General features: G+C 43.2%; 1 protein-coding gene across 3 annotated transcripts in view; it reads left to right on the top strand.

The window, feature by feature from the left end:
• Nucleotides 1-21,288, top strand: part of LOC125889152 (chloride channel protein 2-like) — a 228,301-nt gene that overhangs the window by 159,386 nt on the left and 47,627 nt on the right. For all 3 annotated transcript variants that reach the window (XM_049576902.1, XM_049576901.1, XM_049576900.1), the window contains exons 13-17: nucleotides 2,283-2,352; nucleotides 3,208-3,318; nucleotides 7,796-8,009; nucleotides 17,162-17,295; nucleotides 20,663-20,853. In XM_049576902.1, the coding sequence (XP_049432859.1) occupies nucleotides 2,283-2,352; nucleotides 3,208-3,318; nucleotides 7,796-8,009; nucleotides 17,162-17,295; nucleotides 20,663-20,853 (720 nt within the window). The remainder of the gene's footprint in view (nucleotides 1-2,282; nucleotides 2,353-3,207; nucleotides 3,319-7,795; nucleotides 8,010-17,161; nucleotides 17,296-20,662; nucleotides 20,854-21,288) is intronic.

Here is a 21,288-nt window from a genome sequence, read left to right as displayed (position 1 = left end):
TGTGTAATGACTTGTACAATGCTCAGAATCATACTTCTTGTTTTATGCATTCAAACACCGGATGTCACAAATTCTTAACTGCTGAGAAAACGGCCCGATCCAAGTGAATAGTTCTGAATAGTATCGGCCTAAATGAAGTTTGGAGGACTGAAATGATAAAGATGTGAGTTTGAATTTTAAATTTATACAAACACAAAAAAAATCACACTCATTTTCTTGCAAAGAGTTAGATGAGAGGATCGATACCACTCTCATGTTTGTATGTGAAAGATGAAGCTACAGCTAAGAGCTTGTTAGCTTAGCTTAGCATTAATACTGTAAGCAGGAGGAAACAGTTAGCTTACTGGTTGTGTCATGGGGACAGCATTGAGCCTCATTCACTGATATGTGTGAAGAAACGTTCTTACTCTGCACATGAAATAAGTGCAAACTCACCGTCTGATTCATGACACATGCACACCGGCCAGGTTTGTTCTGACCACACTGTGTATGTTGGTGAATCAGAATCATCCTTAATTGACAAGCTCATGCCTGCTATCTGTGACAGCATACTGCCACGCCCCTTTGTCTTTATATAAGGAAATATGCCCAGAGGTGTATCGTGGAGAAAGCAGTCAAATTGTTTTTATGCATATATTAAAGTGATAGTGCACCCAAAAATGAAAATTCAGCCATTATCTACTCACCCATATGCTGAGGGAGGCTCAGGTGAAGTTTTAGAGTCCTCACATCACTTGCAGAGATCCAAGGGGAGAGGAGGTAGCAACACAACTCCACCTAATGGAGGCTGACGGCGCCCCAGATTCAAACGTCCAAAAACACATAATTGAAACCACAAAATATCTCCATACTGCTCATCCGTAGTGATCCAAGTGTCCTGAAGCCCCGACATAAAAAGTTGTTTGGAAAAACCTCATTTGAACTCTGTTTTTAGACTCATTGTAGCCTGTAGCTCTGACTGCCTCTCTGTAAACCACGCTCACGTGTGTGCGGGGCTTCAGGACACATGACTTTGAAATGATCTTTTATTTGTATGTATGATTTATTTGGTGAATTTAGTTTTGTTCCCCTCGGTGTTGAGGCATGCAGAGCGAACTCATGAATGAGTGGGAGATTTCTCCTTAAAAGTGCCCTGGCTTTCCAGGAATCAAAGTTAGGGATCATGGGGACCTTTGTGATCTTGGTTACGGTTATTGACTCATTTTCATGTTAAGCATTTCACCTTTACCCATGATGTCCCTGCCTGATGTTCTTGGTTTTGTCTGCTTCTTTCTTTTCGTAAGAAAAAAAAAAAACGTATACATTGGTCTTGACAGTTCTGTCTGACATCATGCAAACAGTGAGGTTCAGGTACACTTCAGGACACGGTGACATCACTAGTGTGGTTACAGGTGCAACAAAGCACATTCACACCCAAACACACTCATCAGTTTTTTCAGCCTGGCATTAAGTGACTCTTTAGGGAGTCTTCACATCGAGCATGAGGCAAAATGTTGCCTCACATTAGCCAAATTTCTGTGCTGGATTGTTTTTGCAGTTTGTCTTTATTTAACCCAGCGGAGCCGTAAAACTTTGGAATATGTGTGCAGTGTTCTTTCAAGTTAATGATGAGACAATGATCATGTAGTAAAAATCAGCTCAGTCAGTGTTGTCCACCTCCGATGTCGAGGATATAATGATTGATCATATATTTACTGTAGGAGTGATAGATATCAGACGGGCTGCACGGAGCTGAAAGTGAATTTTAATGAGACGACTAATGAGTCCTCACTGTGTGACTGTTATAATAATAATTACAGCTTTAATACCGTCTCATGAATCTTTCCTAAAATAAGCATGACAGCATTTTAAGCATCACACTCTCTGCTTTCACTTAGGTACACATGCGCGCACACACACACACACACACACACACACACACACACACACACACACCTGACGATAATGCTCACACATTGTCAGTGGTGACATTTTCCTTTTTGTTTGCCTTTCCTAATTAGCAGTCTCTTCCGCTCGCCTGGCACAGCGTTGGCCAATCGGCGGAGCCCGCTCATTACCCAGGGTTCATTTCAGGGTCTTTGTCAAATGAAGAGTGAAAGTGACAGCTCAGTCTAACCTCAGCAATAAGCTCCGCATGGCCGCCTCCTCACTGCTTGTAGATGATTCAACTTGGCTATCATCTAGGGGCACACAGGATGGCACTCTGAAGCTAATTGAAATGCCACCCTGTTCTTTCTTTTCATGTCTCCTCTTTCTTCGTCTCCCTCTTTTTTCTCGCCTAGTTCTGGATGTCTGCCCTGGCCACCACCATCCCAGTGCCCTGTGGAGCCTTCATGCCAGTATTTGTCATTGGTAAGAAGCATCTGGTCCTGTGCATGTGTGTGTGTGTGTGTGTTAGAGCAGAAACATAGATGCATCTGTGAGAGGGAACTTCTTGCTGAGAGTTACATGAGTAGATTGATACCGCTCACGTAAGAGAGGGGGATCAATCTTCTTGCCTAACTCGTAATTAGCTTTTTTCCCAAAACATAAAACTTTTTCTTTCACTTTAGAGGAGTGATAAAATCTACTTTTAAAATGTGATTTATATATACATATATATATATATATATAAGTGTCGAGGTCCCTGTCATATACCAGCATCGTGCTGCACTTGGTACACTTGACGAAGCCGACACGCACGTTGTCACCGCCGACAACTCATGTGTGCGGCCAATGGCGCAAGTGGGGGCCGCAGCCCTCCCTCCTCGGTGTGATCAGGAGTTGGTTCCATAGCCTAGGTCTATTATGAGGAGCCCGACCCGTCCGAGCCAGAGGATAGTGGTGGGAAATTACGGCCGGGCTCTAATGGAGAGGGACGTCTGGAGTACTTTGCTCAGCCTGCTGCCCCTGTGACCCAGCTTCTGTTGAAAATGGAATGGATTAGCTTTCTAATTACCAAATAATGCTATGTAATTTGTATTCAGTAACTGATTACATTTCAAAGTAATCTGATCCGACCCTGCTAGTACGTCTGCAACCATTCACAAGAGAGGAAACAAATTTATTGTTCAGGGTTTTCTGTCAGTGTTATTTTCTGAAGAGGAAACAGAGCTGCCACTTTGCAGCAGTAACACAGTACATTAGTGTTAGTTATTGTTCCCAGTGTTAAACCCAGTACTGATTGTAGTCTGTGTTTCTTTTCACACGTCTGTGTGTGTGTATCAGGGGCAGCCTTTGGTCGTCTGGTTGGAGAGAGCATGGCAGCCTGGTTCCCAGATGGCATTAACACAGATGGCACCATCTACCCCATAGTGCCAGGAGGCTACGCTGTCGTGGGTAAGTTAAAGACACAATCATGGCACATATCACTCTCTGTGTTAACACTTCCCTGACCAGTCCCCTTAATGTTATTTTATTTTTATTTTCTTAAAAGCTGTTTTCAGTTTTTGGTCTCGCCTACACAAACCATTTGTCATATTCAATCCATTAATATTGGGGACATTTTGTGGCAGTTTTGGGACCTCCACAAAATTATTTCTCGCTCATAACCCATAAAATCAGTCTTTCCAGGATGGTAACTGTGCAAACATTTTTTACTACTTCCCATTAGTTTCTGTAAATCATCAGCGCACCCACTTGAGTACAATAGTTCACGTCTTATGCCATCGCTCATAGAGAAGAAATCAGGATAAATATTTCCTACAGCCCAATTCCTCACTTTACAGCTTCAGGTTGAAACTCAATATGGAGCCTGATTAAAGCAGACAGGGGATATGACCACACTCCAACATTCGAGACAGAATAGTTACATGACAAGATCACCACACAAGCTTTAACAAAACAAGTCTCCAAAGCACACCAGCTGACTGAACCACAAACTTTCACAGCTCGTAGTGCTGCTGTCAGGGCTTCATATCCTGCTTACAAGTTTGGAAGTTGACGATGCAACTTGTTGCGTAATCCAAAACTTGTGCTAAGAAATAGAATTTTCCCCACAGTAGTTATTGTAAGCTGTTGGTTCATGGAATAAAATCAAGAGCAATATGAAAATATTTCCTTTAAATCCAAAAAGCAAAAATGAAATATCAGTTTTTATTCTTCTCTTTAATCTTTTTTTCAGTGACTGACTTCTTGTTTCAATCTCCAATTTAATCTTTGAATGATTTCTCATTTCTCCTCTCAATGTTTTCTTTTTTCTTCGTCTTTAATAAAGTGTTAGGGCTCTTCTTGGGTTTTTGTCTGCCAGATCATAAAAACATCCAAATCCAGTGTCCGACTTAGTTCAGATATTTTATCAAGATGTTTTTGTCCAATAACAGAAAAAAAACCTGAATGTATTTCATGTCTTGCAAACACCAGCTGCCCCCTCATGACCACGTCACTTCCATCCCTAATGAAGTTGCGTGTCTAATGAGATGCAGCGCTGCGAGTCCCTCCGCTGTGCTACTTGTTGACAGCCGTGCTGATTATGCCACTGTTTCAGGTTTGCAGCGGCTGTTTTTCTGGGCTGCTGGCGGTGTTGTTGTTGTGGTGCACTGTAGCTGATGACTCAGCCCTTTACAGGCCTGACACTCTGATGAGCCTCTTTCGTCTCACAGTGGAGCCTCGCTTGAAGGACTAAATGTTGGGCCGGGCAGAAGGAGCAGGAGCGTTTCTGTGAGGACGATAGGCAGACATACACAGGCTTAATTAAGTTACAAGAAAGAACAATGAAACCCGCTTTTGTAGACTCTCTCACCCACCATCTGTTTCTCTCTCTCTCCTCTTGCTTTTCACTTTATTTTAATGCTTTCATTCTCTACGTTTTTTTTTATTTATCTTATTTACTGGAGTGGATTCATCCAGCTTCTCTGTCAAGCAGCGGACGCTCACTTTGCCCCATGCTGCTCTGTCTGCGTTGATGCAGTTTTTATATTAGTTCTTTCACAACACGTTGTTGAAATATAGAGGTTCTCTTTTGTATTGAACCACCTGAATAAGTTGATTTTCGCCTTATGGGCATCAGTATAGGAGAAGATTGTGTGGAGGGGAATATGAATTTGTTTTGCTGGGCTGAGATAAAGGAGAGAGTGCTGGGTCTGGTTCAGGAAATTGATAACAGGATGATGATGATTGTAGAGGTGTGGTTTTATGGTTTGGATCTATGATGCTGTATGTGCAGTATATTGTGTGTGTGATAGTACTGAAAAGATTTAGAGAAATGTCGTTAGTGTGTATTCTTTTATGGTGGTAGCAGTGTGACCACGTTTATTAACCTATTAGTGACCGTCCCATTGTGGTGAATCTTACAGCTGTGTCTAAAGTTATGCAGTCGTTTGGCCACCAGGAGATGGCAGTAGGTGCAGTGGTTAGCATTGTCGCCTCACAGAAAGAGGGTTACTGGTTTGAACCCCAGGCTGAGGGAGCCCTTCTGTGCAGAGTGTGCATGTTCTCCCCGTGTCAGCGTGGGTTTCCTCCAGGTGCTCCAGCTTCCTCCCACAGTCCAAAGACATGCAGGTTAATTGGTGACTCTAAATTGCCCGTAGATGTGAATGCGAGTGTGAATGGTTGTCTGTCTCTATGTGTCAGCCCTGTGATAGTCTGGTGACCTGTCTAGTGTCAGCTGGGATAGGCTCCACGCCCTGTGACCCCCAACAGGATAAGCAGTTATGGAAAATGAATGAAATAAGTGAATGTTCACCAGTAAGGATAGTGCAAACAAATTAAATGTGTGTAGTGAAGAGGCAGTGGTTGATGAATTACTCAGATTTTTACTTGGAAAAGACACTTTGTCAATTTTCGACCAGTTTTATATCATAACAGCGTGGGCAGTATGTGATAAACTTCCCTCCTTCTTGCCAGCACCCAGATCTCCTTGCTCATTTGCCTTTGACGGTCATCAGGCTGATTTTCGCCAGCTCTGGGACTGTCGCTCAAACTACAGATTGTACTTAGACATTTTCCTGTGCCAGCCACCATGGACACAAAGAGTATAGAAGCGTCTGAAGAGACAGAGACACCCCTGTTCCTCAGATCAAACATCCACTACTGGCTAAGCTAATTTCTATTAAAGTACAGAAGAAAAAATATTGAAAAGTGCTTGATGCAGAAGATTGCATTGCAAGATGATTTGATTACTATTTGTGTTGATTATAATGTTGTAGTTGGTTGAGCTCGAGCAAATCTAACTTCATTAGACGTATAACAAAGCACAGTATTTCATAATCTACTGTTGGTTTAGTTTGTTTTCGTTGATTATAGCGCCCCCTTTGGTTGAAGCAGTATGACACCCACAGCCTGGTGTCGTAAAATTCCGACAGCAGCCGGCATTCGGCTTCATTCATAAAATCTCGACTGCAACCAGCAGTTACCGCATGCATTTGTTTTGGAGAGCGAGAGGATTAACTGCATCTGCCTGCTGTGTATTTGTGTTCATGGTCACAGATAACTTTGTGGCGTTTGTTGTAACGCTACTGGACAAAAGTGGTTCACATCAGCTAACGTTACATTTAGCTTGCCTATAACTTCCATGTCGTCATATATTGAAGTGAAACAACGTCTAACAAGTTGCAGTATATTCTCTAAATAAAAACAAAAATGACATACCTGTCGATTAGGAAAAGGGCCAACTCGGGATCAGTTTTAAAACCTTTCAAATCTCTCAGCTCTCTCCACTTGGTGAATGCCCGACCGAGGTTTACACGCGTTTGGGCTCGAGCCCTATCACTGTCCTGTTTAGCCTTCTTCTGTTCTTCTGTTCTTTTTCTTTTAGATGGTGCTCCTTCTTTATCCGCCATGACATCGAAAGTACAACCAAGTCCTTATAGATACATCTGGTAAAACTGTTAAGTGTTCAGCAATGCCCGTTGCGTACCGCTTACTCGAAGAACACTCTCTGTAAACACGGCTCTTCTTCTTCTCTCAATTTATTGGCGGATCTCAAACAGGTGCATACCACCACCTACTGTACAAGAGTGTGCAACATCATGTCGTTCAGCCTGTTTCTTAAATCCTACTCGTAAACACGGCTCCTTCTTCTTCTGTGGTTTAATGGCTGCAGGCCACTGTGGGCATGCAGACTTACTTCCGCCTCTGGGTGCCGTATTCTGGTTTGCTGACTTCCGCTGTGTCTGACCCGACCGAGGCTACGCTAAGTAGCCATATAGAGAAAGGCTTTTTTGTCGCTGTTGGGTTCAAATAAATATGCGGATCTTCAAGGGGGGGTGATACGAACTAGGGACAGTTTTATTAATGGTAAAAAGCTCCGCACAGCTGCTTTAAGAAACAGTAGCCGTCAGATAAATGTAGTTAAGTTTAAACAGAAACATTTAAGGAACACACAAGTAATTCCAAACTATACTTTATTACAGGACTTGACTCAAACTTATTTTCCCTCACTGTGTAGAGGTAATATCTCAGACTGCAGTTTATTTTTAACGTGAGAACAAAATGTGTTTTGACTACAGTCATTCTTGGCACTGTCCTCTCCTGCTCAGACTGTTTCTCTTTTCAGGCTTTATTAGCTCTGTTGGGAAGTGAGGTTTGAAAATTAAAGAAATATCAGTAACTTGTGGAGATCTGAAGTCGTTGGTATTGTTTAACATCCTCTCTTTTATATATGGGATAGTAAAAGTATGATTTACTGCTCTTTGAAGTCACAGTAATATTAAACAGTTTTTTTCATTTTGATGGATGACGCCCCTGAAACCCCCTCAAGGACCCCCTTTATTTAGCACCAGACCCCACCTTGAAAACCACTGATCTGAACAATTGCTTCTCTGCTGTACTTCTCTGTTCTTCCGCTCACCCGACTGTCCTCTCTCCCACCCCAAAGGTGCGGCGGCCTTGTCCGGAGCGGTCACCCACACTGTTTCCACCGCAGTCATCGTGTTCGAGCTGACGGGCCAGATCTCCCACATCCTGCCGGTGATGATAGCGGTGATCCTGGCCAACGCCGTGGCCCAGTCCCTGCAGCCCTCCCTGTACGACTCCATCATCAGGATCAAGAAGCTGCCCTACCTCCCAGAGCTGGGCTGGGGACACCACGAGTATGTACAGCAGCACACCAACATCATCACTGCAGTACATTGCATATATGTGTTGGAAGTATTCGAAACAAAACGGGTTTTCAATATTAAAGCAGCTACAAGGAGCTTTTAACTGGCTATGAAACAGTCTTGAATAGATACTGATGTCTCTATAAGACCATCATCGAGATCGGCTCTTTCTATATAGTTCTTCCATTGCCTGTCCCCTGATCTAATTCCACATGCCCGGCCTGCTGCATCTTACACCCTGCTGTTATGTGATGAACTGTCTCAGGAGCATCTTTGCACAGCCTGCACCTGGGGTCCTGTCTGCTGTGGTAGACCCCTGCTTCTATCGATCTTGTATGAAGTGCCTGTTCCTGTGCTGCCATGATAATTGCATTTGTGCTGTCTGTCAGTCCAGCCTTTTCCAGCCACTGGAAGGATTTCTTGATATTGGCCACTTCTTCAGTTTGTCGGTGGTACATGCCATGCAGGGGCTTGTCCTCAAATGGTGGTTCATCCTCCTCTTCTGCATTCTCAGGTTTCTGCTGCCTGAGGTATTCACTTAGCAGCTCACCTTGTGGGCCATCTTTCTGATGTATTCCTAGATCTTGGTTGTTTTGTCCTGGACAGTGGCTCTGACGCTCACCAGTCCTCGGCGCCCCTCATTCCACTTAGTGTATTGCCTCAAGGTACTGGACTTGGGATGACTTGGGGCGGCAGTAGCTCGGTCCATAGGGACTTGGGTTGGGAACCGGAGGATCGCCTATTTAAGTCCCCGTCCAGACCAAATATGGAGCATGGACTGGTGGCTGGAGAGGTGCTAGTTCACCTCCTGGGCACTGCCCTTGAGCAAGGCAACAAACCCCCCTAACCGCTCAGGGCGCCTGACCAATGTAGCCCCCTCACTCTGACATCTCTCCACTTTGTGCATGTATAGGTCCTATATCTTTGTCACCTTCTACCTATGCCAGTCCTCAATGCCTATGTGCAGTTTCACATAGATTGACCACGTCAGTGAGTAGAAAAACATGGGACAGACAGAACGACTGACTGACAGAATGACACGCTGACAGTTTCCATGATTATGTACAGCATACCATACCATGACTTAGTCATACCAAACATTAGAAAACTACACCAACATTGGTCCACAGGGGGAGCCACAGCGATCGGTCGCATTTGAGCCATTTTGAAGCATTTTTCTGTTGTTATAGCGCCACCCAGTTGCCAATTAGAGTTAAATTTCTCCAGTCACCTTGAGGCGTCCTGTTCTACATATCTACCAAGTTTAGTAAAAATCCATATGGCGGTTAGGCCTAGATAAGAAATGAGCTCTCTAGCGCCCCCATTTTGTTTGATGGGGTCAATAATGGAGGGTCCCCAGATTATGTGTGGTCATATGCCTACAAATTTATGCGTGGTGATGGGTGAAACCCTTGAGATGTTCTACACCTTTATGTGATGAGCCACGCCCTCCGCAATATTCATTGCCTTATAGAAGCTCAGTTTTAGGAAGTTTTCCAACTTTTGCCAAGAGGGAACTTTAGATATTGCTCCTAGATTATGTTCACCCAGTTTCATGCAGATCGCTCAAACTTCCTAGGAAGAGATCCATTTGAAGTGTTTTTCAAAACATTCAAAATGGCGGAAAATCTATATGAGCGGAAGTTATGGGTTCTTGAGGCAAATGTGTTCCTCATGAGGAGAGGCATCTCTGTGCAAAGTTTCATGTCTCTACGACATACGGGGCATGAGATATGCCCATTCAAAGTTTGACATTTCAATGGGTTGCTATAGCGTCCCCCTTTGGCCAATTGATGTAATATTGCTTCATTGGCATCCTCCCATGACCCTCTACCACTGTGCCAAATTTCACATGGATTGACCAAATCAGTGAGGAGAAAAACGTGGAACAGACACACACACACAGTTTTCATCATTATATAGTAAGATACAAAAGATAAAAAATAAAATAAACCCTCTATGCACTGTGAGAATCTTCCTTGCCTTTATATCAGTGGCCTCTATCTCCTCCTTTGGCCAGCTTATTATACCAGCAGGGTATCTGATGACTGGCAGGGCGTATGCGTTGTTGGCTCTGACTTTTCAGGACCTGCCTTACTCTGTGTAGGTGTTTGGCTGTGGCGTACTTCCTTGCGGCCTCTTGGTGGTTCCCATTTGCCCGCGGGACTCCAAGGTACTTGTAGCTGTCCCGCACATCTGCATTCTGCCCTCTGGTAGCTCAGCCCCCTGGGTTCTGATCGTCCTCCCTCCCTTGGACACCATCCGACCACACTTGTCTCATCTGAATGACAATCTGTTGTCATTGCTGTAGATCCTGGTGAGGTGGATCAGTGAGTCGATGGCATACAGCTAACGTAGTCCATGTTGAGGAGGTGACGGTTGGTTGCTCCTCTTCAGAACTGGTATCCGTAGCCATTCTTTGTGATGAGTTGGCTGAGGGGGTTCAGGCTTATGCAGAACAGTAGCAGGGACAGTGCATCACTTTGGTAACTGCCGTACTTGATGGTAACTTGTGCATTTGGCTTTGAGTTGGCCTCCAGAGTTGTTTTCCACAGCCCCATTGAGTTCTTGATGAAGGCTCAGGTTGCCCCGGTGCACCTTATAACCAGGAACTAGTCAGGCCCGTGGTAACTACCTTATGCCAATGCTTGCATGTAATGTAGTGAGTGTGGTAATATATATATTCTTACCTGAAGCACACCATATCAGCTATAATCTCTAACTAAAGCCGGGTCGGTTTTGTTTGACTGTTGTTGAAAGTTTTTGTTTGTTTGCTCTGCAGCGGCTCATTTCTTTCATTGTGGAAGTTTAATTAGACACATAATGGCTCACTGTGTAAATGTTGCCGGTCTTAATCTAATGTGTTAATAGGTAAAGCTGAGTACACAGTGAGTCTTAATGCTTCTGAATATTGCTTTTAATTTAGGTGTTTGAACTCCACATAGCACACCATCTTTCCTTCCTTCAGGGTACACCACGAATCACAGGGAGGAATTTGCTTTAAAAAAAAGACAAACGAGGGTGGAAGTGCCTGGCTCAATGGTTCACCATTACATGGCTTTTAAATGCTTTCACTCCCATTAATAATTTATACCAACCACACAATACTGAATGGGATTACCAGCTGCTTCATGTCCTCAGAGCTCAGTGAAACCACGCAGAAGCACTTTTCATTTAATTGTTTGGAGACGATTATTATTATGGATGTTGGCAAATCATTAGGTGGAGATAATAGTTTGGATGCGTCATCCACAAATTTGAAGTAATGAGGAAACATTTTATTTCATAGTCCATCTGTTCATCAGTTTCTGTGGTCATCCCCTGAAGAGTTTTGTCTCTGTCTGCTACTTGAGTCTTTCACTTTCTACATCAGGACCTCAGTTGACCCACACTATCCATCTCTTTGTTATCTATTCCTCTGTTCCTCTATCTCTGCTGCTCTCCACTCCTCTGTCTCTCCCTAATCCTCTGCGACCTTATGGCCTCTCAATCTCGCCCTCGCTCTCCTGTCCTGCCTGTGTGTCTGAAAGAATGAAGAGGCGAGAGAACGCTGTGTGTTATGTCAGACGTGTTTTCAGTGAGCGGTTTGAATAGTTGGTTATTATCTTTACTTATTATATAATATAGAAAACACTAATCACACAGTGGACACATGCACATGGGATCATTATGAGATGTGTTAATAGTACTTGCTCCAAAAGCCCAACTTTTGGAGGGATTTTGGGGAGTTTCTCCTTTTCTGCTGCGAGGGTCCAAGGACAGAGGGATGTCGTATGCTGTAAAGCCCTCTGAGGAAAATTGTGATTTATGATATTGGGCTTTATGAATAAAATTAAATTGAAATGAATTGAACTTTTATGGGACCGCTACTGCACTTAGGCTGTATGTGACCATTGTCACATTCTGAGCTAGTTTAGCATTCTCATGCTCCAACTCTGCTTTTAAATTTCCAGATTCATAAATGGCACATAAAAACAAACAAACAACAAACAAATCATCCATAGCCTTAGGTACATTTTCCATTGTAATTGCATTATCAGACTCAATCTGGCCCTGATCTGTGCAGGTGCAGGGCGGGTATGGTATGCAAATTGAATTGGACTCTGGTCAGGAGATTTAAAATGTCCTGTTTACATCGGCATGCAGATGACTGGTCACGTTATACACATTTTCAGGCATTATATCATTAACTCTTAAACGGAGCTAAAACACACGTGTAGGCAGAGGTCATTTTTGTTTTAAGATAGTTTACAACCTGTAAACAGAGTTTGTTTTAGCAACGCTGCAGTGTTTCCAGGTCACAGAAGAGTTCAATATCAGCATAACTAGCTAAAAAAAAATGAGTTTATTATCCTTTACCAGTCATGTAAATGTATCTCTGCGTGTCTGTTAAATCTCATAAATTATTAATAATCAAAGCTTTAACATACTCTAGTGGATTGAATTAGAAATGTAATCAGAAAAACATAAGAAATCGTCTGTATGTTTGTTTGTCATCACAACACGAGACCATCATTAATCGTCAACACACAAGCAAATCATTTAAACTTAATGATAAACACAAAGTTTCCAAATGTTAAAAAGTTGCCGGGGCATAAATATGATTGAGAAACTGTCAGAAAGCCTCCCATGTGTGTTTGTGTGAGACAGACAGATAGCGTTTGAGTGTGTGCGCGCGCATGCCAAGCAAAAATAAATCATAACACGACCATCTATCATCAAAAAAAATATCAAATTATCTCAACATAATGACACGCGAGACGAAATGTTCAAAGTCGGCGAGGCATAAAGATGATTGAGAAACTGTCAGGAGTCTCCTCGGTGTGTTTGTGTGTGTGCTAGTGTGTAAATATGCAGTCCACACACACAAACACCCACACAAAAATGTAATCTCCTTGAATCATCTATATTTAATAACATACACACTATGAACTTGAGTCACTGTGCACAACGCTCCGACTTCCCTCCATACTTCATTCACTTTTTGCCCTTTCTGCCTCTCGCAACAAACTCAATCACCAGGCCTTTGTGTGTGTGTGTGTGTGTGTGTGTGTGTGTGTGTGTGTGTGTTACTGCAGCATACAACAGCAGAGGAGGGGCGGCAGAGGGGGACATGGGGGGCGTGGGGGGGTGAGACTGCAGGTACAGTTGCCCCCTCCGAACTGAATGTGTTTGTCACTGAAACTGGAAATTATCCATCTCACACCAACGCAGCCGTCCACCCACACACACACACACACACATAGGAACACTTGTGTAACACCTGCCGCGCGACACACACATATGACGGCATGTGCATTTGCTCACACACCCACACGGACATGGAAAGAATTGGATTTCTTATCTTTTATTTATGTATAGCTTTTGCAGATCTCAACACACACACTACAGGCATGCTGTTACACACTTCTCTCCTCTGAGCACATACGAAAACCTTTTTCCGCCTCTTCTCTCCCCCTTTCATTCAGACCAGTCTCTTGCCTTCTCTCTTGACAGATCCATCTTCAGCGTTGAAGTGGCATTTAAAAAAAAAATGTGGGAACAATTACATAACATCACTGTGCATGTGTGTGTGCGCGCATGTGCGTGTGTGCATGTCTTCTCTATCTGTCACTGTACGTTTCTTAGCATTTCATAATGGCCAATTATAGTTTGCTGAATCGTTCTCCGTCCACTGTCGTCTCTGCTTGTCTGACAGGGAGCAAAGCCACAGGAGATGATCATATTTTCCCTGGATCGTTACAAGCATCCTTTTATTGGCTTCCACACCTTCCCTTACATACACCCCCGCTCTCCTTCTCTCGCTTACACAAACACACACACACACACACATACACACACACACTCATCAACACCCAAAGCATATCCACTCTGCTCTGGACAATATGGATGATCTGTAAGCCTGGATTTATAACTCTATAAGTCTGTTTATCACGGCCCAAATCTATGAGCTAAGGCTTAAAGCGAGATACCTCAAACTGATCAGATGAATCGCCAGGCCTTGCAGGGACGAAGGTTCAATTAAGAAGAAACCAATCAGATTTCATCAACTGCCTTTGATATCCCAAGGGAAATTAGTCTTGGCAGCGGTTGTGGCCAGTTCAGAGGCATGCATTACGTTATTCTCTCAGATCATTTAGCAAATGAAAAGAGGCCGCCAATGCATCAGAGAGAGGACGTGTTCTTTAAGGGTGATGTTTTTCAAAGGCTCTTTTTATGTATATATGTCTGTACATTCAATAGGCAGACTGAATAAACATAGTCGTAATTCAACCTTTATCCAGTTCAGTAAATCTGTATGGTTTACTCCTGCTTAAAGTATGTGCTTGGTAGATCTGTCATGTCCTCTGATGCCCAACAAGTATTATATTTTCCATTTTGGGTTTGTCAAGAAAAAACAGACAAGGAACTAGAGAGTTAGTCTGAGCAGTAATACGTCATTGTGACTAAAAAGACAAAGAGCAACAGGTACAACTCTTTAATGCTGATCACCAGGACTTTGGCCTGCACTGTGTGACTGACAGGTGATCTCACAGGTTTGCAGTAGACCCACCCCAGCTCCTCCTTTTCATGCTGTGTCTGACTTATCAGTGTCATTTCTGTTTGTCAATAATGGCGCTCTGTTCTGTTTCCGAGGGGTCTTTGCTGCTGTCCTTGCCTTAAGGTTTTCCATGTATGCACATGGAAGGGCAGGGAACTCTCTCTCTCTCTCTCTCTCTCTCTCTCTCTCTCTCTCTCTCTCTCTCTCTCTCTCTGCCTCTCTGCCTCTCTGCCCCAGGCTTTGTATGGATGCACATGGAAGGGCAGAGAGGTGCCAGAACATAGCCATACTGCAAATAGAAATTAAAGTGGCCCTGACTGATTCTAAATAAGGTCCTTGCAAGTTTTCTCTCTGTCCTGTAGAGGTAACTAGCCATGTAGATAGATCCACGACCAAGACCCCATTACAATCAAGGTAATTGAATTCCATTTGTGCAGCAAAAAATGTCTTTCCCGAAAGAGTGTCCCCATTAGTGTGGAAAATCTCCTGACCGTACTTAAGACTTTTCATTAGGAATATTTTTTTCCTGTCAAAAATAGTTCCAATGAAAATGGAAAGCTGTTGACTGTGATGTCATTCTTTAATTCTGTGAGCACCACAAACAAAAGTCCATTCACTTCCATTGAAATTAGTTGACAAATATCTCAAATCCGAGACAATTAAACGCAACACTGTTTGCATGGCTAGTAGCCAGGCCAGTATCCTTATTTAGTACTTTGTTGCCCACTCAAAGCCTCTTGGTAGAAAACCAGAAAGTATGCCAAAAAGTAAAGGGGTCTATATTCTTCAAACAAAATGCTTCTCAGGTCATTAAACTACATATAAAACTCCTTCCCTCCACAACTTTCTGACACTGACAGGATAGGGGCTATGTCTGGCAACTTTTGTAACTGTAACCTACTGTCCATTAAGCACACCCACTTCATGTAGTCAGGCGTGCAGTAATGAGAATGCACAGTAGGCAGAACTTTAACATCTTTTTCAAACTGTTAAACGAGTACAATATCATGGATGCTTTTAAGGAAAAGAACATGTGCCATTTTCCTCATTTCTACAATCTACTCACCTTTTGAGTGTGACTATTTGCAACAGGCTTGACAATATGTATAATAAACCAGTTCTTTTAAGCACACCCCAGACTTTGGGGTGTGGAGATCAGGGTGGTGGAGGGGCATGTAGCGAAGGCCAACATTCCTAAATCCAACCACATTCTGGTTTCCACATGCAGGTAGTGTAGAAAGAACCTTCAGTACACCCTTGGATATAAAAAAAACAAGGTTGTCATGGAGCGTAATCTGGGGCTTTGCCTAATCTTCCAGTTTCCTATGTTCTTGTCTGATGATAGGTTTAAGATGTCATTATTTTATAATTTCGGTAATATGGGTGAACTGACCCTTTGTTGCTACTAGTAGGGAGCATTTGATGGATTATTTAGTGATGTGTTGCAGCACCACATGAGGACCTAAAGAGAACCTTTCTGTACAGTTATTTTCAGCTTAGCGACAATTGATTCGTACCATGCCTGAGTATGATTGACACCCCCCATCGCCACGCCATTGCTGCTCAGCTTTCACATTGGTAATGTTGTTGTGTACGCTAGTGCACTTGTGTCTTCGTCTATAAGACATTTGTTTATGTCATCGCTAATCCTAAGCCAATACAACAGAGTGGATTCATGATGCAGTTCATGGATCCATTCCCTGGGACTGTACACAGTGTTCACATGAATCAAACGAACTTGACTCTGGGGTCAAGTGTACTCGGATCCAGGCCCAAGTCCCTGATGTGACAGGCATTGTTGTAGCGCAGCTTTCTATTGTTGCCTCTTCCCGGTGCTGTATACAGGCCTGGACAAACTTTGTACTCTGCTGTATTGAAGCGGAGATGGGGGTGGATGGTCATCAAATTAACTTTGTATTCCAAGAGAGGTCAGCGTATTGAGTTGTCACCACAACAAGGAGCGGAGGCTTGGCTGGAGCCTGTGGCCTGGCACGGCTGCGGGGCTTGGCAGCGGAAACCATCGAGCGGCTGCTGTCGTGTTTGCAGGTTTTGGCAAGCTTGAGCAGGAAGAGAAAGCTGAGTGTTTATGACTGGTATACCGGGGCGTTCGATTCTGCTGAGGCAAGATCTGCTCACACAATGTCACCCACTTCCCCGTGCTATACACACGGCCGAGCTGTAACCGCCGCTTACATCCGCATGACGTGTCGACAGTGTATGGTGTTATTGGATTGACCGGTCAGCTGAAGGAAGGATGTGCTGTCAGCGTCGGCTTTGAAGGAGAGAGGGTATAGAGTAATATATTTGCACTTACCAAGCTGAAACTGTAGCTCACTGACTTCAGTGGAGTGATAAATCATCAGAAAATGTATCACCAAAGCATTATAGTCAATGTCAGTTTTCTAAAAAAGAAAAAACAAAGTATACATTCAGAAATGTTATTTGATTCTTTATTGGATCCATCTTTCTTCCTCTTCTCGCCTTTTTTTTTTTAACTGACCTCCATCCCTTTTATCTGTAAGCACTTGATAAATTCCTCTCATCTCCCTCTTCCTCCTCCTCACCGCTATTTATTTTTCTCTTTTCCCTTTTCTCCTCTCAGGAAGTATAATATTCGTGTGGAGGACATCATGGTGCGGGACGTGCGTTACATCACCCTGAACTGCTGCTACAGAGACCTGCATAACGTCCTGCTGACCGGACACCTCAAGACTCTGGCACTGGTGGAATCAGCTGGTGAGACATAAACACACGTGCACATGCTGTACATACAGAGGAGTACTCTACTACTTATTTGTGACAACTTTAAACATTAAATACTGCATATCATGATACTTACATGAAATAGTAACTCGCCACACTTTCCCTCTATGTACTATATTAGCACTATTCGCAGTTTACATCTAATATTTACAATACATACACACTCATTTCCAACTAATGCCTAATGCTTACTCATCACTACACTAATCTTTCTGCACACAGAACCACACATTACTGTATCGATTCAGTGCAACTGTGCACAATCATAAACATGGACTGCTCTATGCACTGTCTGATGTACTCTACGTTATGTTTACTACTTTTCATCATTAAAGTTTGGAGACAAAGATGTCGATAATGAGCACCTGGTCAGATTAAATCACATGTCTCATTTGAATAAATCTAAATCATCACCTCATTGTTTTGGTTTTCCATCTCACAAGTCTCTACAACCTTGTTAACAGCAGCACGCAGCTGCTTTCAGTAAATCCACTGTACACAACCTAACCAGCACCAATCAGCAGACTTCATAGCAGCTAATTAACCAGGTATTTCACTCTGGAGTTGGTGGAGACCAAAGTAGAGCTAAAAGGAGAGTGAACTTACATTCACCAGGTGGGCAGAAACTACAAAAGAGTTGCAAAAGAAAGACAGTTACACTTATGACATCTCTGTGTCTGCTGGACGTTTGGATAGTAGTATACAGTAGTATGTCAATGTTGTGTTTACAGTTTGTTTTGCTATTCTAAGGTAACTGTAAAATATCTCCAGTGTCGTTGACAAAAACTATGACAAAAATTTTTCGTCAAAGACCTTTTTGCCATGTCAAAAACAAGACGGTTATGAGCTTAAAATAGATCTTGATGATAAAAACTAAGCTGAAATCCATGATTAGTTTAGTTACATAACAAGTAATATTTCGTTTGAATCACCAAACCAGACCTCCAGAGTAATATGTTGCAGATGAAGAAAGAATTCAGGCTTTAATGAAGTTATTTTTCTGTCTCAGATGGGTAAGTCAGAGTTTACAATGAACCTGGGGACAAATCCTAGTTGTCTCACATTAGTTATTTGTGCTGTCAAAGTTTTTAAAACCATAAATAGAGATGTTTAGCTTTAGATGATGATTGAGTGAGTGTGTGCTCGCAAATCAGCCTTAAAGGGATAGTGCACCCAAAAATGAAAATTCAGCCATTATCTACTCACCCATATGCCGAGGGAGGCTCAGGTGAAGTTTTAGAGTCCTCACATCACTTGCAGAGATCCAAGGGGAGAGGAGGTAGCAACACAACTCCACCTAATGGAGGCTGACGGCGCCCCAGATTCAAACGTCCAAAAACACATAATTGAAACCACAAAGTATCTCCATACTGCTCGTCCGTAGTGATCCAAGTGTCCTGAAGCCCCGACATAAAAAGTTGTTTCGAAAAATGTCATTTGAACTCTGTTTTTAGCCTCATTGTAGCCTGTAGCTCTGACTGCCTCTCTGTGCACTGCGTTCACGTGTGCACTTGCGATCACTACGGACAAGCAGTATGGACTAAATGACTAAAATGTGGCTGAAACTATTAAGTATTTTCATCTCAAGACTGAGACCAAATCTCAAATAGCTGTCAAAATGAACCCTGACTATCTCATGATGCAGCTTTAGATGTTTTTAATCATTCAGAAACACATTCAAGCCTTTATTTCTCCACAAAACTGTCTATATACAGTATGAGTGCTTAATGAGTGATGCAGATAAAGAAATTGGGAGCGGGAAGTCAACCCTCCTCTGTCACAGAGGCTTTCTGTTAAACTTCTTAAACTTGTAACTGTGTCAGATCTCACATTTAACCCTCATCTGCATTGTATGTAAATGTGAAGGATTTAGAGAAAGTCAGACGGTCTGAAGAGTGAAGCCAGTGCAGGAGTGCCTTACAGCTGCATTGTGTCTATTGGCCAGCAGGGGGCGACTCCAATGGCTGCAAAAAGAAGCCCAGATGTGTACAAGTTTATATGAACTTCTCACTCAGTCTATTACCATAGGATACATTTTCCTAATGAGTTATTGATCTCACTTGGTACTTTAATGTTTTCTTCAATACAGCATGATGTCCATTTTGTAAACTATGGAGCTATTTAGAGTCAAATAGACAAAAAGGCGGGTGATGCCTTAAAGTGGTCGCAACTACAATGACCTGATTGACTTCTCAGAGAGACCCACCCCTCACTCCTCCACAGCTCCACCCTCTTGTCCAGATATGGTCACATCTGGCTCAGAAAAACAAGATGGCGATGGTCAAAATGCCAAAATCAAGGCCTCAAAACGATAGTCCATAAACCAATTGGTGGCTACGTCCACCTCTGTTGGAGGTGGACGTAGCCACCTGTTGCTGTTACGTCCACCACAGTCTATGCTGACCACCATCAGCTTGTTGGATTAAATAAAAGGAGACACTAAAACAAGTTGGGGAAACAGACTTTCCTGCCATTTTATTAAGTTTAGAAGTTTGAGACAGTTCAGCTTGAATGGATTTTACAATTTACAACTTCACTGGAATACTCCCTAAAGAGAAGCTTTAATTTGATTAAAAAGGAAGAAGCAGAAAATAGTGTGTTGTCCCAAGTACTCACAATTTTTTTTTTTCTTTTTACCGTGTGAATACAGCGTGCTGAGCTCATCACTGTGTCTGATGTAACATTGATGTGTGTGCTCAGTATCAGATGTTGTTGGACTGAGCGTCCCTTCCAGTCTGTACCATAAACAAATTCCAGCGACCTTGGTGTCGTACTCATTAAAGTGATTGATTGATTGACAAACTTTGCTGGGCACAGCCTGCTGATGTCACGGCACTCACCACCTCACTGAAGTGCAAATTTGGTATTCCAACGCCGTCTCAATTATGCAATCGTGCAGGAACAATTAGCTGCGGCATTTAGCCAAATACATAATCAGCACGTACTGTCACAAAGGCAATTACTTAAAGCAAGCAAGCTGCCACCCACCCGCGCGCACACACACACACACACACACACACACACACACACACATATACACTCACACACTCGCTAGTTAATACACAGTCACTGCATTCTGGGCTCCTGTTATGTAACTCAGCTGAGCTCTCTGCAGTGCTGCAACATGTGTTAGGAATCTCCTGCAGTCTGCTCACTCTTCCCTCCTGAAACAAGTTTTACTGTCTTCTCTCATCCCTCTTGTCCCTCTCTATTTCCTTCCTGCTTCTCACCTGCCCATTTTATTTTTCTACCTACTCTGTCTTTCACAACACTCCCTCTCCTCCTCCACCTTCTTCCTTATTGTTTCTCCTTCTCCTCACCTCCTTTCTGTGTCTCACAGAGTCCATGATCCTGCTGGGCTCCATCGAGCGTGCCCAGCTCCAGGCGCTGCTCTCCATGCAGCTCGGCCGCCCCAGACGGCTCGAGTACATCAGGGAACGAGCCCTCGAGGAGAAGAAACGCCTGTCGGTTGTGTCAAACACAGGCAGCGATGACAGCACCCACCGGGCCAGTCAGGAGGTCCGCTTCCAGGTCAGAGGTCACAGTGAAAACGCCTTGGGCCTGATTGACTGTTTACACATTGCTCATGGTACAAAATGAAACACAGGCTCTGAAACTGGAAACTGGGCTGACTGCTGGTTGGTTTACAAGCTTGTCAGCCCAGAAGAGTTGGACGTAAACTGTCAAAACTCTTTGCAGCTATTCAAAGAGAAGCCAAAGTAAGAAATCCCTGCAAAATCTAAGACAGCAAAGAAAAGCAAAGCTGCAAGGTTAGACAGTGAGGTGACTATTACTTAAAATAACACGAAAAGGAAGCACCACCTACACAAACTCAAACTCCACACGAGAATGTTTGGCAGGTAAAATGTTGGTGATGTTTACCATCTAATGAGTTTGGTAACATTTGCTGATCAGCACCAAAAGCACAGCTGAGGATGGAAATGTTTTTTTAGTTTTGCAGGCATT

The sequence above is a fragment of the Epinephelus fuscoguttatus genome, linkage group LG5 (assembly GCF_011397635.1).
Source record: "Epinephelus fuscoguttatus linkage group LG5, E.fuscoguttatus.final_Chr_v1".
NCBI classification, from domain to species: domain Eukaryota; kingdom Metazoa; phylum Chordata; class Actinopteri; order Perciformes; family Serranidae; genus Epinephelus; species Epinephelus fuscoguttatus.
This window is presented reverse-complemented; position numbering and strand designations above follow the sequence as displayed.